This window comes from Mixophyes fleayi, chromosome 10, assembly GCF_038048845.1.
Source record: "Mixophyes fleayi isolate aMixFle1 chromosome 10, aMixFle1.hap1, whole genome shotgun sequence".
NCBI lineage: Eukaryota > Metazoa > Chordata > Amphibia > Anura > Limnodynastidae > Mixophyes > Mixophyes fleayi.
The window spans coordinates 24,747,558-24,766,606 of NC_134411.1; the positions used below are offsets into that span (position 1 = coordinate 24,747,558).

The following is a 19,049-nucleotide window of genomic DNA, read 5'->3' on the forward strand; positions in this document are numbered from 1 at the left end:
TTGTAATGGGGGATGTATACAGGTCCTCTGACATTGGTCTGGGTTGTCACGTCTTTTATTAATTATAACATTACTGTCCCAGGAGCTCTTTGCTTCAAAAACCATCCCTAGTCTTTTCCCTACAAGCTGTGATGGGAGATTCCTTTTTGTTTTTCCATAGTGTTCAGTAGTTGAAGAAGGAGGAGGAAAAAAAACTTCCAATAAACCGAGTAGATTTATTAATAACAATTGATCAGTATAAATTGCACTAACATTAAAATAAGGTAATAATAACAGGCAAAGCATTTAAAAGGCTGCCCTCCGCCTTAGCAACAGAGAGTTCCGTTAACCAGAAACACGTAAACCTCTTGTTCTGTGTTATCCTCTGTACTTGTGAACCTGAGACCTATGAAAGAGAATCTCCTTGAAACAAGTAGCAGGAGGTACGCGCCCTTTTGGTAACAGGGACTTTGTCGTACTGAGGGGGGAGAGCAGCTATTTAAATGGTCACCATTTCCTACCCTTCATACATGTCTGACCTTCTCATGAGACAAACTCCCTCTTGCCCTCTTCGATCTGCCTCTGACCTACACCTCTCCTCCTCTCTGGTAACCAACCTTCATTCCCACCTTCAAAACTTCTCTTGTGCTGCTCCCCACTTATGGAACTCCCTACCACTCCTGACCAGACTCTCCCCCAACCTTCAATCCTTCAAGGGTCCTTTCAAAACCCACCAATTTACTGTAGACTATCCTTACCCCATCTTTTTCTGCTAGTTTTTAGATGCCCTCCTGACTGACTTAGCTTCATGCTTTTCAGCAATGTCTTTATATTTAAAGGCAAATGCAGAGTTGTTTATTCCCGTTGCCCTGTGACATGACAGAGCTATGCTGTACTCTGCATTGGATACAATTCTAGCTGCATATGTCAGATAGTGTCAGATCTCAGAGCAACAAAAACACCAAAAATTCTGCCTCATGATATAAAGACATTGCAGAAGAAGTTAAATAAAGTTAAAGCAATGTAAAATATACAAAAGGTTACACATCAGATTACCCTTAAGAACCAACAAATTAAGTTTGGACACAATCCTCTCATTATCTACCATTTATTGTATAGGTAATAGATACAACAAGGAATAGAAATAAACGCTGTGAAATTATACCTGGTTATAGACCTCAGTTCTGAGATAATACATGTATATTAAACAAGTTCTTAGTGGTAATCAAAGCAAATATAATATAAAAACAATTTCATAAATCACTGTCTCTTAGATTGAGATTCTGTATTTCTGCAGCTTGCCGGGTCTTGGCATTTGTAAGTGAATTAACAGAGGCGCCCACTGGTGAAATATTATATAATACATCACCATTGGGTGCTCTGTTGTTTATCTTCTTTATTTTATAGGTGTAAGTTATACATAGGTGTCACTGCCGACTGAGGCTGATTAACTCATTAGCTGGAAGTGAAATGCTGTATTAATGTCATTAAAGAGTTAATGTGTTATCCGGAACCTTCCATTATGGGGAGGGGGAGGACAACGAGCTTCATCTTTAATTTGAATCTTTTCAGTCCGTTCTCTGAAAAACATTTAGAGCAATTAAAGGGGTTGCACGAACAGAGGGGGACATTTCACCATGACGCAAAAGTTGACAACTATTTCTCAATTTTAGCTTTCTTCTATATTTTTACATCCTCTGTTGACCCCTCTTCCAACTCCTAACCTTAACCTGCAGCCAATAAAGGTCATTCACGAACATACATAAAAGCGTACAGAACGTTACTAGTTGCACAAATGAGATTCATGTCTGCCTTGCACATTCATAGGTACATGTCCACATCCTGAATCCAGAGAATACATCTGTGTTTACTTCTGCAGGATTGCTGATCTGACTAAAACAAGTGTCCACGGTGGAAAGAGGGAAAATGTAATTTAATATTCCTGCCTACTACCCCATAAGGACCTTCATAAGCTTGTCTGGGATTCTTATTTCTAAAATACTGTTACTTTTAGCCTAATTTTTATCTTTAATTAATCACAAATGTGATGGAACATCAGGGGGTATATTTACTAAACTACGGGTTTGAAAGGTGGAGATGTTGCCTATAGCAACCAATCAGATTCTAGTTATCATTTATTTAGTGCATTATACAAAATGACAGCTAGATTCTGAATGGTTGCTATAGGCAACATCTCCACTTTTTCAAGTGAGCAGTTTAGTAAATATACTCCCAGTAATCTGTTTCATCACATGTCACTTTTGTAGTGTTGGAATGTTTTTATTAAATTGTTTGAAATGTGAGATTCTGTATAAGGCTGGGTACACACTACAGGCCTATGACACGATAAACGACCGTTCGGCCCGGTATCGCATCAGTGTGTACACTCCAAAGCACATTGTATTGCTACATTTGATTTTTAAACTGAACTAAAAATCTTGTTCAAAGATGAAATAAAGTTGTTCCAATTCTGCAGTGTGTCTGCACTCAGGACCGGCAGTGTCCATAGATCTCTATGGAGTGTGCAGAGTCACAATCTTTTTAGCCGATGGTTATGACAGATTAATATATACACTCACTGCACCTATGGAGATCTTACTTTCTGCTTGTTTCCTTTTTAATGCAAAACATTTGTAGTAAATAAAAGTAAAGATTGTTTCGGGCATCAGTTGCGGCCAGCAGGTGGCAGTGCAAGACCTGTTCACTGCCAACTTTAGGGTACAAAAAGGTAATTTTGCAGCTTTCCAGCTTTGGTGATTCCACAATTTCCTGCATGATTTGTCAGCCACAGACATTAGACAATTAAATAACAAAATTTCTGTCGATATTTAAATACATTGTATGTAATGTCCAGCATGTTAGTGGGAAATATGACTCCAGCTATTCATGACAAATGGAATTGTACCCTTGAAGCAGAGTATATCATTATTATCACTGACCTGTTCTCCTGGCAGAGCTCACATTCATTCCCATAGTTATTTCCATCTGTCCCACAGACCGGCTTATTCTCATAAGGACATGGCTCATCTCCATAACTAGAACACAAAGGCTGCACAGGTGTTACACCCTCCACTGGGGGCAGTATATAGGATTATGCACTCAGTGCTGTAATTATATGGATATAAGAAGTCACCAAGGTGCTCTGTGACCATATAAAGGTATCAGACCTCACCAATTATAAGCAACAGCATATTATTATTTACAGGAGATATTACGTATATTAACATCACTTGTGTATCATATATTTATAATGTTGTCAGCGATAAACATATATTATGGATAATGTCAGGTTTGGGCAACGTTCACATAATCTGTATAACATTAATATTATCCAGACACTCTTACATTACATGGGTAATGTACGATGGCTCAGTGGTTAGCATTGCTGTCTCACAACGCTAGGGTCATGGGTTCAATTTTGACCAGGGCCCTATCTCTTCCAGTATGATCAGCTCCACTGGGGCAGGGACTGATGAGACTGATTAAATATTCTCTATACGGCGCTGCATTATATGATTGTCGCTATATAAATAAATTATAATAATAATTTAAAAAACAGCTTTTCCCCTAATCACTGATTTTCTGTTTATAAGTGTTTACACAAGGATTATCACTCCTCAGTAAATACTGCTGCTAGCCTTAATAGTGATCATGTTCCTTCTGCATGATAGAGGGGACCAAGGTGGAGACATTGGGCAGCCCATTATATATAGTTACTGTAACTTACCTCTCGTGGAACCTTTGTATCTGTTGCTGATAAGACCATGCCTATGAGAGGAACATAGAGTCAGATTATTACCAGGTGTATACAGAGGTGTGCCTATAATGAGGGAACCTGGGGGGGTGTATCGAGTAGCAGGTTGTGGGGGGGGCAGCAAAATGAAAGGATTCCGTTTAAAACTAAATACATTTTCTTTGATACAAAAGTCTAAGTTTAATGGTATGGACGGTGTTTGTAGATCTCATGGCGCTTATATTTACAATATTGTCCTGCAAAGTGCACACAACACAATTGTCTATGGTATTTAGTGTAAGGATTGAGGAGGCGCCGTTTCAGTGGCGTCCTTGGGTAACAGGATGCCCAGGCACACCCCGGGGTGTATTTTACATTTTATTCAATGGATAGAAACAGATAGCAGATTCTTGTGACTGAATTATTTACATCACTGCCAATATAAACACATTTTATGACAGTAGTTTGACCCTAGTGGAAAGTTATCGCATCTTGTACAGCAGGAATACCACACCAGATATTTACCATAGGAAGGAGGGCAGAGCTGATCAATCAGTAGCCAAGTCCTCCTACATTATAACCCTGTACCCAATGTGTAAACTAACGTCTAATAAAGAGCTGAAAAGTGCATGGCCCTTAAATGGATGAGCCTCATTTTTTACACATTTATTTTCCTTAAAGTGATTGTCCACAGTCAGATGACTAATTAATGGCTGGGTAATTACCTGGCTTTATATGAGTCTCTCTGCATCTTTTACTAAAATGATTACTCTTCCTGGCTGGCTTCCTTCTGTGCTTTTCAGTAACGTATTTATACTATCAGGACGAGCTGATTAGTTCTGTTGCCCTGGGATACGACACAGCTCACTGCATTAGATACCATTGTATCCAGAGACTTTATGTTGCATCTCAGGCAACAAAAACAAACAACACAGCCTGTAGCTATGAAGATATAGCGGAAAACCACAGAAAAAATCCAGAAAGAAAGAAAAAAAAATAATTAAGTTAGTAAAAGTTGCACGAGGACACATACAAGCAAGTATGATAAAATCATTTGAAGAACAAGGTGATGACAAGCTGCTTGTTCAGCAGAGCTATGTGATGTATCTGCTATAAACTCCCATTGCCCCCTAATGAGTACACTATAATTTTACTTTTGCCAAGCTTCTGTTCTGTTCCTCTGAGTTCTACAAAACCAATAAACAGGCATTTATGAAAACCACTTCAATCATCTCCTATAGCAACCAATGAAATGTAAGTTTTCTCTTACTGTTGAGAACGTCAAAGCAAACATTTGGTTGCTGTAGGGTACATCATTTACTTTTGTAGCTATCTGTGCGACAGATTCATAAATATGCTGCATGTTATTTTAAAGTAATTAATGGTGCAATAGAATGTCCCTTTACTACATTAACAATCCTGTATTTTCTATCATTAATCTTTTTTGTATCCAGCTATACTTGGTAAAGTGGATTAATATTGCAGGAATGGATCATAATCTCACGAGTCTCCTGGGAGGTTGGGTAAGAGATTGTCCATCTATTCAGATTATAATCCAATCATTGTTCATAAAAACTCAAATCAAACACAGTTATGATAAAATGTAATGTATAAGAGCCATCTCACCTACGCTAAGTGCCCAGGACAAATATTTTTTCTGTACTGCCAAAAAATTGTTCCTGGATTTAATTTACATTTGTAGTACCGAGAAGATCTCATTCAAATGTCTGAGATCATTATAAACTCTAATTCGTCATTTTATTCTGCATAAATTTCTTTATTATCTAATAAAACCTGTGCTACTTTCCATATATAATAGACCAGTCCAAGCGTTAATTCTATAACACTCAGTGTATATAAAGACCAGCCCTTACCTGTGACCAGGCTGAAGACCAGGACATGAAGCAGGAAGGAATTCATTATGCTCCAGCTCTTCAGACCGGCTCAGCAGAAATAACTTGTCTAAATATATGTCTCTTGTATTTGTACAGCTCCCTCTCCTATCTATAGCAGGACTGGGTGCAAACGTCAGCCGGGATATTTACTGCGAAAATCACATTGGTTTACGGATGTGATAAATTGTATTTTATGACCACTGTCTAGAGGACGTACTCAACATAAGTCAATGTGTAAACACCAATGATAGTTACGTATTAAGCTTCAGATGTAAAGCGTACATGGTTTGTTTTCCTTTTTTCAACTAATTTCGTGCATCCAACACTTATATGTGATACTGAATAGTGGGTGAGATGAATAATTAAGGTACAGTTATGTACAATACTAAACTTTACTAATAGTGATCGTTGAATCAAAAAAATCTGGTCTTATTTCTTCTCCTTCTGGCCACGCTTGTAGATTGTAAGGTGTTTATAGAAGTGTATATAGAGTAACGGCATGATCCTTCAAGGCCATTGTGACGATTATGTAATATATCTAATGACTGATTGTTATTTTCTGTCGAATTCATGTATGACTATGTGTATATTTTATGTAACCTCTCAAAGTATGCTTTGCTGACGGACCTAGGTGACCTGTGTAATTAACAAAGAGTCTTTTGAAACTAGCAAGGTAGATAAGGCTCTCGGAGAAGTTTGAAGTCCTAAAATTGTAGACCATCTAACCACTGAAGCAGAGCAGAGGTGAGAAATTCTCTGAGGTGCTCCAGCATATATCTTAGTGATAGATAATTTAATTCGGAAAGCTCTGTGTCATTTTGGGAATCAATCTGACTTAATTGAAAATGTAATTCCTAAGGTGGGGGTGAAGAGCCTGTAAGAAGGGTTTAAAATCTTCCGCTTAAGACATTACATGGTGCATTTTCATGAGGGGGTCTATCAAGACTGAAATGTCCCATATTTATCAATTGTGTTCCCTCACACACCAAGGGGTAAATGTATCATACCCCGTTTTTTTCATCTCGCGGGAGATCGGCGTCTTCACAGCTAAAATTTAAAGGGGCGATGGCTTGTAAAGGCAAGTTTCCCTTTACAAGCCATCGCCCCTTTAAATTTTAGCTGCGAAGACACCGATCTCCCACGAGATGAAAAAACTGGGGTAGGATACATTTACCCCCAAGTCTTAATTAGTAAATAGTACTCTTGTTTTATTTCATATTTTATTTTCTGAAAATTAGTTGTGCAATTTATTGTATGTCTTGTTATTATTTTTTGTAATTAAGCTTTGGAAACATTTTTCAGATTAAATAAATTTAATCTAGTGTGTTCTCCGTGATTCTTTGTGAACTTACGAAGTCCAGGGAGACTCATGCTACATGTGTATGTGATTTAAGTGTGAAACATTAATAAGTGGTTTTGGTGAACATAAGGGAACCATAATAAATCCTTCGTGGGGGCAGAAACGGTGTATTCATTGCAAAGTGACTAAGGTGACGCCAATCACAGCCAGCTGTTCAGAGTGCTGTATCTGGGACAGGCTGTGCATTCGTTACAGCCATCAACAAAGCTGCATCAATATACATCTCCTCACTTGTCTCAAAATATCTCCCAACTCGACACCTCTGTTCTGCACAAGATCTTCGTCTCTCATCCACTCTCATCACATCCTCCCATTCCGGGTTACAGGACTTTTCGCGGGCTGCACTCACTCTATGGAATTTCCTTTTTTCTAGTCTTCAAACCTTCAAGCGTTCTCTGAAAATCTACCTCTTCAGGCAAGCTTATAATATTCCTCAGCCACCATCTTAACCTCACTAGATTACTCTATTACCACCCGTTACACAATCCACACAAGAGAACAACCCTCTGACAAACATTGCTGTGTGACTGCATCATATAACACACTAATCCCTTTTTGTTTATTGTTTTTTTAACCTTTGCAATCTGGCTGGACCGAAATGCAATATGTAGAATTAAACTCATGTATCCAAATCCCATTGTCCCATAGATTGTAAGCTTGCGAGCACCGCCCTCTCACCTCTTTGTCTGTTTTACCCAGTTTATTTATTACTGTGTTTGTCCCCAATTGTAAAGCGCTACGGAATATGTTGGTGCTATATAAATAAATGTTGATGATGATGATACCTTAAATATATTTGCAAAATGTTTGAGGTATGTTTGCTAGAATCCTGTGTAAGAGTAATTTAGTGTCAGACTGGAGTAGACGAGTACACCAAACATTGTAGCTATAGGTGAGCACTACTGGTTCAAAATAATTGCTATAAGTTACATGAGATAAACCAATAAAGGATAAGTGCAACAGACAGACAAATAACTAACAAAAGAAAAATAATAATCTGTAACCCATATTTACCAAGACTCTTAAATTATGTGTGGGCTGGGTGCAGGGGTGCGTCTAGGGTTTTGTCCAGGGGTTGCATTTACATCTATTCTTCTACTCTTCTCTACTTTGTTAGCTTCTTACATTACTTTCTACAACTTCCCTTTATTATCTGCACTCTTCCCCCCTTGCTTCCAGATATTATCCTCTTCCTCTTCCTCCCCCTTCCTTCTAATTCATACGGATTACCACACTGACATTTGTGCAATTTTCATTTGTTCCTTTTCAGAACATTTAGGACAATGTTTTTAATCTCAACTGGCTGTAATGATCTTTCTATATTACAATTGGTTTTGATAGTAACCCTTTATGTCATTTTAGATACCACGTTTTTTTATATTCTTTCCTTTTGCAGGAGGTCTTGTATCTTAATGGCACAATGAAACTTTATGCTTCCAAGATAATAAACAATTTTTTTTTAACATTTTATAAAGTTTTTGTTACCAAGTTATAATAAAAGTTACATTTTAACTAAATTCCATCTGAGATCTGCAGTTTTTCCACATATATATTTCATTAAAGGTAATTTGTGCAGTTGTATAGCTGCAGCTGTTTCACTTTTGTATAGATTTGATATGTAACATTAGTAACTTATTCTCTCAACATAAACAACACGTACATGTACTTGTGGAATAGGTAGCAGCAGTGATTAAAGTGGAAATTTAGAGGTGGCGATATGGAATTTTAATTACAATACATATATATCATATTGAATATCATTGATTATGAAAAAATACAAACTTTGTGTTTTTTACATATCTACATCAATCTTGACATTATCTGTGTAATTACTGTTATATGTTAGTAATCTTTGCAAGTTTAGACTCACAAACAGGCAAAAGCAACAATCCATAGTGAATATATAAGTACGTACAGATGCCACAGATGGGTCACGTATTGTTTTTAGACTGTCAAATTTCGAGGTGTATACTGCTCTGATAATAGAGCAGAAAACATTTTTCGGATTAAACTACATTAATCTAGTATATTCTCTGTGATTCTTTGTGAACTTACGAAGCCCAGGGAGGCTCATGCTACATGTGTATGTGATTTAATTGTGAAACACTAATAAGTGGTTTTGGTGAACGTAAGGACACCATAATAAATCCTTCATGGTGGCAGAAAAGGTGTATTCATTGCTAAGTGACTAAGGTGATGCCAGTCACGGCCAGCTGTTCAGAGTGCTGTATCTGGCACAGGCTGCGCATTCGTGACAGTAGACCATAGCCATACACGCTATAATCGGCCCCCGCCTTAGCAGAAGGCCGTATGTAAATAAGCAGACCGCTGCCAGAACAGCAGGTTGCACACTAATAATGCCTCGAGCCGTGTGGCTGTGCATTTATTTATTCATCCAATCTGGGTGAATGTCTAATGGGCCCACCATATTTGGGAACCCTGGGTAGTGGCAGAAGCTCTGTAACTGTACTATCATGCCCCATTGCATACTGTGTATATAAATGCATAGGGTTCGTCATACTCACCGGAGACACTACCCAGCCCAAATGTGTGTTTGTACATAGACCACTATCCCCTATTCCTGCTGTCTCTGGTCTGCGGTCCAGTGTAAGTGATCAATGTTCTAGTGTCCCCTCAATCTGTGCCTTTTAATTGCCCCCCTTATCGGTGTATTGTCTGCCTGCTCCTATGTGTGGTCATTGCTTGTCCCACCTCTACCTCCCCATACCTAAAAAAACAGCTCTACGCCCTCTCCACTTCACAACTACTAGAAAATGTTATCACAGAGACGATTCCATCTGCATAATTCTAAAACTAATATTTTACAGATTAAAATTTCTGATCACTGTATGCTATACTCCATACACTGACTGACATACTGCATATTATCTGCTGCTATAAGCCATGTGTCCTTGGACACTGCACAAAGACCTCAGTCTTTAGCTAGACACAGACCTGACAGTGTACAAGCCCCCTCCCCCTGACACATAGTGACCACAGGAACTCACTGTTAACTTCTTTCTAGCTGTGCTGTCAGTCTTCCTCAGAAACTCCACTGATCTCAGGCTCATTCAACAAGCTGTCCGGTCTGCTCTCTCTTTGTGTGGGGGTCACCACATCCCGCGTCTTCTGGCACAAGTGCCGGGGCCCGGCGCCTCCTATGGTTACAGATTGCTGTTGGAGTAATGCCACCTTTCTCACAGCACTGTGCCTCCCCGTGCTAGTGGACTTGGTGCTCAGGCTGGCTATACACTTGATGACTAATGCGGAGATGGTTTTGATTGTGGCTGCTCTGGGGCTGGATGTTAAAATCGTGGACTTACTAATCATCCTGGTCTATGGCACATGTATGCGCTCTCATATACAGTGTTGCAATATTCTCAGAGTTGGCCAACCAGTACAGTCCTTCGGGGTCATCAGAGTAAGGACGGCAACACATTTTACTTCTCCTTGTTTTATGTATATACTCCACCTTTTCTCCTATCTCTATTTATTCAGAATGTACATATTCTGGTGCCTGCTCCACATGCTACTACCCAATCTAAGCAGTTTGTTGAAGTGGCAGTATGGTATACCGCCATATACTGACCCATGATAATCCCAGCCAATCAGAGCTTGGAAGCTACCTAATTGTGTGTTCAGATTCATGGACAACTCCACCAACTGCTTTTACTGTAAGGTAAGAGAAGCAGTGGGAGATGATGAGGGATAATGAATAACCGCTAAATAACCAGACTGGGGTGATGAATAACAGAGGTGATGGGTTATCAAGGTGAGTGATGGGATGGATGGGTTAAGAAAAGAGATAATGAAGGGGATTGATTTATAATGGGTGGGGGGTGGTGAAGAGGGAATGTGGGTGCCTGAGCAGGTGATGTTTCAGGGTGCTGGGGCACCTTGCTACACCACTGAGCACCCTTAGAAAACCAAGGCATTTGCATTGCACATCAAGTTTTCATTATAAATGAGATCCAATATCCTTTACATTATTGGAAGTAATCTTTTATGACAAGTAATAACGTATGATGCCCACATGTGCTGTAAATCTGGTCTAATCTCAGAACAACTGGATTCGTCTACATTCATTGGTAAGCAATTTACACAGGTCTTTCAGCCATTAGGCTAAATGGCTGAATCACAAGGTAACAGAGGGAACTACCACTACAATGTCAACCAATCGCCTGACATGAGTTTCTGGTCTGTGTGATCAAATTCAATCAGTTTGGATTTTAAAAATCACAATAATATTTTCAGTGTCACAAAGAGAGCAATGTTTGACCAGTTTGGAAGTTTGCAACCTTACTGGTCAAACAAACAAGTATGACAAGTTTATTTCTTTTACTGTATGTCTGCACACAAGGAATCTCATGACATAGCATGAGATTGAGTTCCAATTGAAATTAATACATATTTATACACTAAATCCAGCCCTCTTACAGATCAACAACACACAACAATAATGTAATAATGTAGACCAGATGACATATAAGCAAGCATATATACATTTGACATATTTTACTAACAGTTAGAAATTTTAGATCCTAAGTTCAAAAATCATATGTTGACCTTTACATATTGTTAAACCTATATCCTGTGAAAAGAATCTGGCATCAATTTAAACTCCTAAAAGTCCAAATATCGGTGATACCCGAATATTGCGGATCACTAGGACCCTTTGGAGCAGGACAGTGTCCTGTGTGGAGCCTTAGAGAGAAAAAAATATTGTTGGGAGAAGGCATATGAGGAGACACTGTGGTGGATAAAATAGAGGAAAACAGATAGAAACAGATAGCTAACAAACTGGATTGAGACAGCAGCAGTGACCAGGAAAAGTGATAGAGTGACAGATGAGTAGCATACGTGCCAACTCTCCCAGAATGTCCGGGAGACTCCTGAAATTCGGGTTGGTCTCACGGACTACCGGGAGTGCAGGCAAGTCTCCTGCATTCCGTAACTGCCTACTCTAAGTTTCACTGAGAATCGCGTCATTTTGGCCCCGCCCCGAGCAACAAAACACCATTTCCATTGCAGGGGCGAGGCCAAAATGACGCGTTTGGCCGTGCCCCATCCCCTCCCACCCTCTAGTCACGCCCCTCTCCCGGATTACACTTGCCGAAAGTAGGCAAGTATGATGAGCAGTAGTGAAAAAGGTGGTGAGATACAGTGGATAGGAAATTTGACATTAAAAACTGTGAGAGAGATGGCATTATAAAGAGAAATTGATAAATAGAAAGAGAGAACAGAAGAGGATGAGACAGTAAATGAATCGACGGTGAGATAAATTTACCTGTTTGCATGTAGTGACAGTTACTCTGACAGGAAAACGCAGCAAATAGATTCGTATAGTTATCAAGATATATCTGGAAATCACTTTTATTATTAGTAAACTATCACCCAAGATGTGATTCAAGTATTTACATACAGCAGAAATTGTGCAAGAAACTGCATATGATTTATATGCAGTGCCATTAGAGTTGTAGGAAAAACCCATCTTAGTTGTATTATTTATTCCTCACAGTGTATATGAGGAAATAGGATGAACATATTGCAAAAAATTATGTTTAATTACTAGAGAAGTGTACTGTGTGTCCAGGGGCAGAGATTCTTATCTAACAGTCACAGTCACACAGAACCTCCATTTTAAATTGTAACCAACTGTCACCTCATAAAAATTCTCCATCTTATGGTTGTCACCCCAGAGACATTCTCCATCTTGTGGTTGGCCTCCATATTTCCTAGCATTTTTCACAAGCACAACTAATCTGTTGTGCAGAACTGTAAAAAAATGTGTTTAATCTACTATATCACTGTCATAAACTGTCAGCAAAGCCCTGAAAGACAATGGATATTAAGTTCAAATGTTTATTAAATGTGTTTAATTTATTGTAAGAGACGATGAAATGACTAAACATACACCTAGTAAAACTACTGCTACAGAGTTATTAAGGAGACATTGCGATCCAAAGCTAAAGAGACCTTGCAACACAAGTCACTTGTGTTGTTTTGTTTATTTGATGCCAGAGTGGGTCATTTACAACAATATCTTACGTTCTAAATATGTGTTGTACTGTAGTGTATTAGTGAATCCTTTACACACTTTTGTTAGGTACTTCTCTCACTGCTAACCACTGAGCCACGCAGCACGGTGGCTCAGTAGTTAGCACTTCTGCCTCACAGCACTGAGGTCATGAGTTCTATTCCCAAACAGGTCCTTATCTGTGTGGAGTTTGAATGTTATCCCCATGTTTGTGGGTTTCTTCCAGGTGCTCCGGCTTCATCCCACACTCCAAAATGATACTAACAGGTTAATTGGCTGCTTACAAAATTAACCCTAGTCTGTGTGTTACAGAATTTAGATTGTAAGCTCCAATGGGGCAGGGACTGATGTGAATGACAATTATTCTCAGTACAGCGCTGCATAATTGGTGGCGCTATATAAATAAATGCTGATGATACTGATACACTGAATGTGATAGATACAGCTAAAAGTACATAGTGATTTTTGCGACTACAATAAGGTCTGCTCCGTTTGTTGTGTATGACTATATTTTCTGTTTAAGAATAGCGCATAATGTATCCAGCTTGCATTGAGTTATATTAAGAGAATAATGTATGTGAATAACATTGCTTTATATTTAGAAAACTGTATTCATATTGTATTTGTTGCTAATAATTCTTTGTTCATACAGAGTTTAGTGACATACTGTTCCCGCATAATAAATCTGGCGTCACTTAATTTTTTTGGTGTCCTACTTGTATTGGGGACCCAGGGGTTCTCTGTCCCATTGCCGTGTCGTGACTAAAAAGAAGAGCATCCAGAGACCAGGTGCGAACCGCACGACTCTTGAACACCTACCTTAAGGAGTGCCACACAGCTCTTCATACAGCTAAAGACATGAATTTCTTTTAACCCATTATATTTCCATAAACTATTAATAATTTCATCATTTAGTTATTAATATTAGGCCAAAACTATACTTTATCAATCCTCTCTTTGTGAAATATATTCACACATTTTATCTTTTAACTATAGAATAACAAAATGTCATTAAAAATACATTCTTAAAAAAAAACAGAAAAAAAAAATATTTAGGTGATAGTACCGAAATGTACCTATTTACAACAGATAATTATAAGGTAGCTCTAAGTATCAAAATAGAATTTTACATTAAAGCTGGGGCGCAAATATTTTTTTTCCTTTATTTCCATACAATAATTTTTTCTTTTTATATCATTTAACCTGATTAAAAAATGTCTTGGGATTCTGATTTATCTGCAATATGCCTGGTACACATCTTAACAGTAAGTAAATCACAGCACATATTATTAGAAATATAATAACATATTTCCCTAAAGTCCACAACAACCCTTTCCACCATTCAGATTTTCCTGAAAATATACCTGAGCACCAATTAGAAAGATTCCACCAGGAATTCTCCCATCAGTCATCATTCTCAGTAGCTAGATTATTATGGTCTCTTTTAAACTTATCCTTCAATAGTGCACTATTTAACATATATTTATCTATCTCTTCCAGAGGATTTTCTGTTGAATTAGTGATATAAGTACAGCAATGTGTTTAACACACAGTTTCTAATGTGTGACTATATCCACTACATTGAGCAATGAAATAGTCTAATAACAAGCTATGCTGAATCAATTCAACTTTATGGGGGGTATTCAATTGTTGCCGTTAACGCGCTAAAACAAAAAAAAACGAGCGCTCTAAAAATATTAGCGTTAATACGGTAATTACTCGCTAAATTTCATCTCGCAGCTCCCTGAGCTGCGAGATGAAATTCAGCGAGTAAACTACCGTATTAACGGTATTTACGCGCATATTACCGTATTAACGCTAATATTTTTAGAGCGCTCGTTTTTTTTTGTTTTAGCGCGTTAAAAGCAACAATTGAATACCCCCCTTTAAGTTTGAAAAATACCTAAATGTATCATCATAAATTTCTACAATGTTCATTTGATATAACTCTAGTTTCTCCTTTTTCTCTCCTTTCCAATTTTGTCCCATTATTTTTCTGTTGTCCATTTACAGATTTGTAAACATACATTTTTAAAAAAAGAATAATTGTAAAATCATCAATAATAAAACAGATAACAGTAAGCATAACTTTATGTTTGGTTGAGGACCAATTAACTCTGTATACCAGTCTATTACTGACTCTTGTGTTTTCCTCTTCACAAGACTTCCTTCACCTGACTTTATTAGGAAGATAGTGTCTTGTCTTGGAAAGGGCTGAGACATTATTATGGTCTCAGAAATATCCTTTAATTGTTGGTTGCGACCGTTGGTGGACGTCCACTTTCTTGTTCAGGATCTGTTGCCTTTAAACTGTGAGAAGCATGTATCCACATGCCCTTCTCCTTGACTTTTATCGCGGTTGGTATTGTCAACAGCACTTGATATGGTCCTTCCCAATAATCAGTCAGCGAACAAGATCTCAAGAAACTTCCTATCATCACCACCCAATCTCCAGGATGCAGCTTATGATAGGTTCGATCAATTGTAGTTGATTGTGTGCATGTCACATCAGCTTGAATCTGTCTTAGCTGTTTAGTAAATGACAAAACGTAGTTAACAGTCACATTATTAACTTGGCTTTGACTGGCATTGCAATTGAGAGTCAAATTAGGATTTTGCCAAAATGGATTTAATATGGTGATAAATTGACAGATCCTCGAAAGGTTACTCTGATAGCATGTAAGACCAATAGCAGTGTCTCTGGCCATGACATTCCTGTTTCCTTTGTTAATTTAGATAGTGAATTCTTAATCATTTCCTGGTATCTTTCAACTTTCCACTCGATTGTGGATGATTAGGAGTACGCAACTGTTGTTTTATACCCAACAACTCACACATTTGTTTAAAAACAAGTCCAGGAAAATGAGTATATTGATCAGAGGAAATTACCTGTGGTATGCCATATTGTTAAGGGCAGAGTAGAGTGAGATCATCAACTTCTGGAACCGCTTCATGAGATGTTCACCTTTAGCAGCCCCCTTTCTGAGGAACTAGTTCTGTTCCACAGTACTCTGTTGCCCCAAGGAGTTAAGCATGGGTAGTAGCAGTTGATGATCTAGCACTTGCCCAAGTGAGTGGACAGAATATGGTAGGAGGTAGTGAGCAACCAGGCTGTTATTGGCAGAACTCAGAGCCAGACAGGCAGGGGTTATTGCAGAATAATCTGGCACTTGATTGCTGGAGTGGACAGCACACGGTAGCAGGTAGTGAGCAACCAGGATGTTAATAGCAGACTTAGAGCCAGACAGGTAAGGATTAATGTTGAGTAACCAACTGGCATGTGTCAGGAGCAAGAGAAATCAGTAGTTCCTTTAAACAAGCCAGATGTCATGGCAGATAGAGATATGAGAGCAAATCTGTTTAACAAGCTGAGGTCAGAATGTAGAAGAAGACAGCAGTTCCTTTAAACAAGCCAGAGCTCAGGGCAGGTAGAGACATGAGAGCAAATCCGTTAAACTAGCCAATGTCAGGAGCAGGAGAATACAGAGAATCCTTAGAACAATCCGGGTCAGAACTTAACAGCAGAACAAGTCAGGATACAAGGCACAGTATGTCAAGCAGGAACTATTCCCAGCACTGGAATGGTAACAAGGAACTGCTTATAAAGCCAGCAAAGCCAATCAGAAGTTTGCTGGATGATTAGCTGCATGACTGCAAAAGTAATTACATAGCTGATGTGTACAGAGAGTGAAGCAATGCTGGTTGCTATAAACATAGCAAGCAGCTGAATGAGTGAACTGCAGAAATGATCCTACACATGGTTGCAGCAGTAATTGCACAGATGACAGATCAGACAAACAGGAGATATCCTTATTTCTTAGCACATATTTGCATACAAACTCCTGTACTATCTCCTTAGCAGTAACAGTAGCTGTAGCTCTAGCTACTGCATAACCTTCAATCCACCCAGAAAATTGATCAACACATATGTGTACATATTCTCATATCCTACACTTAGGAAGTTGGATGAAATCAATTTGACGTACCTGGAATAGGCCTTCAGTTGGTGGCAGGTGATTAAGTATTGTCTTTACTGCCTTCCCTGCATTACTCTGTAAACAGATAATACATGAAGCACAGTACCTGGTAGCCATGGCTGAAAATCCAGGTTCATACCAATACATTTGGACTATATTCTGCATAGTAGTGTTACATGTATGGGTCAGTCCATTACTCATTTGTGAGAATGCTGACAAGAGTCCATCTTTATCAATTTGGTATCCTGCCACCTCCCATTTGACCTTTTCCTGTGGAGATCATATGCAAAACAATAAGGAGTCACAATCTAGTTAAATTCCAATACATTTTCTTATATTCATTAAACTGAAAATTAAATAGAATGAATTATAATATGGCAGAATTACAAATAGAATCCTGGTTAAACAAAAATATTTATTCAATAATAACATACAAGTAAATATACAAGCTCCTAGACTATGCTGCTTCAGAGGGAGTTTGCAGCAATCCTATTTAGATATTTGATATATGGATCTTATGTAGCACACTTTATAGTGTGTAATCAATATACTATCCTAAAATGTATTTTGGATAGGGAGTGAAATGGGCTGGTCACTGATCTTTCCTCCCCCATTTTCTATATTATCCATTTGCCATTGTATTTTGAACTTTCAACATTTAAGGAGATCCATTTTTGCAGACTTGATACTTTGGCAATTTAGGATTATTAGATCCCTTTTTCACTAGTTCCTCTACTATGTGCTGATTTTTATGTTTATGATTTGTTTTTAGATTGTTTCTATGTTATTATTGAATAAATCATTTTGTTTAACCAGGAGCCTATTTGTAATTCTGACATATTTTAGTTAAATTTATAACTATATCAGTTTAATGGATATTAGAATATTTATTGGAATTTAATCAGATTGGCACTCCTAATTGTTTTGCATATATTTTTACTTAATAAGATTGAGGGAGATAGCATCTCCCTCTATAAGGAGCTAACTATCTTTGTTGAATTCTAATTTTTGTGAGATTAAGTCTGATTATAACCAGCGTCTAGGATTCTTTGTTTGTCCGGTGGAGAACAACCTTTTTGCATTTCAATTAGTTCAGATTGATCAGGGATTTACAACATTTAGCGTTTCAGTAATTTCAATTATTTGTGCATCACCTATTTGTGCTGCCTGCTTAGCGGCTAAATCACCTCTATGATTGCCTTTTGTGATATCATCATGTCCCATCATATGTGATTGGCACTTAATAACTGCTACTTGTATTGGTAACTGAATAGCATGTAGTAATTTGCCTATAACATTATTATGGGCAACCGGTGTACCATTCGCTGTAACAAAATTTCTCTGTCGCCATAGTTCTGAAAAATCATGCACGACTCTGAAAGCATATCCACTATCTTTGTAAATATTAACTGTTTTATCTTCTGCCAGTTGTCAAGCTTTAATTAAGGCTTTTAGTTCTACAAGTTGTGCAGAATGTGTAGGTGGCAAAGGCTCTGAGTATACACTTAGGTCTACTTTTGCAATCCCTGATTGTAATTTTCCTGTTTCATTGTTCCTTTCACAACTTCCATCTGCATAGAAAACCAAATCAAGATTCTGTAATGGTATCTCTGTGTCACGGGTCCTGATTTTAGAATAGACTTCGAACCTGCAGGTCACGGTCCTCTAAGGGGCACAGTGCAGACTACGGATAATCAGGATACGTGAAGTAATGCAGGAGTACTTAGAAGGTAAGTACATAGGCCTATGGATCTGGGAAGATTTTGATGAGACCATAAACAGTAGATAATGGGGTGGAAGAAACAGATTCATGGTAGAGGTTGTTATGGCAAAACTCCAGCCAAGGTAAGAGATCCACCAAATTGTCATTAGAAGCAGAGGAATACAAACAAATAAAAGTCTCCAAATTTTGGTTTACTATTTCGATTTGGATTGAGGATGGTAGGACAAGGAGTGTCCAAGAGTTTACAAAGAGACCTCCAAAATTTGAGACAATCTCCTGTAGATATCCGTGTAAACTGAATATTTCCTTGACAAACAAACTTGCTAATAAGGAAGCTGATGGAAG

The 19,049-nt window shown here is 38.2% G+C and overlaps 1 protein-coding gene across 2 annotated transcripts in view; it reads right to left on the reverse strand.

The window, feature by feature from the left end:
• Positions 1-1,090: 1,090 nt before the first annotated feature.
• The window catches only part of LOC142103430 (trypsin inhibitor ClTI-1-like), a 39,378-nt gene continuing 21,419 nt past the window's right edge, over positions 1,091-19,049 (reverse strand). Inside the window, exons 1-4 of one of the 2 annotated variants that reach the window (XM_075187486.1) lie at positions 5,587-5,648; positions 3,707-3,747; positions 2,919-3,028; positions 1,091-1,559 (exon numbers count right to left, since the gene is read on the reverse strand). In XM_075187486.1, coding sequence (XP_075043587.1) covers positions 1,475-1,559; positions 2,919-3,028; positions 3,707-3,747; positions 5,587-5,632 — 282 coding nt within the window. In that variant the 5' untranslated portion in view covers positions 5,633-5,648 and the 3' untranslated portion in view covers positions 1,091-1,474. Of the gene's footprint in view, positions 1,560-2,918; positions 3,029-3,706; positions 3,748-5,586; positions 5,649-19,049 lie in introns of those variants that run through there. The other variant, XM_075187485.1, reaches the window with a different exon arrangement.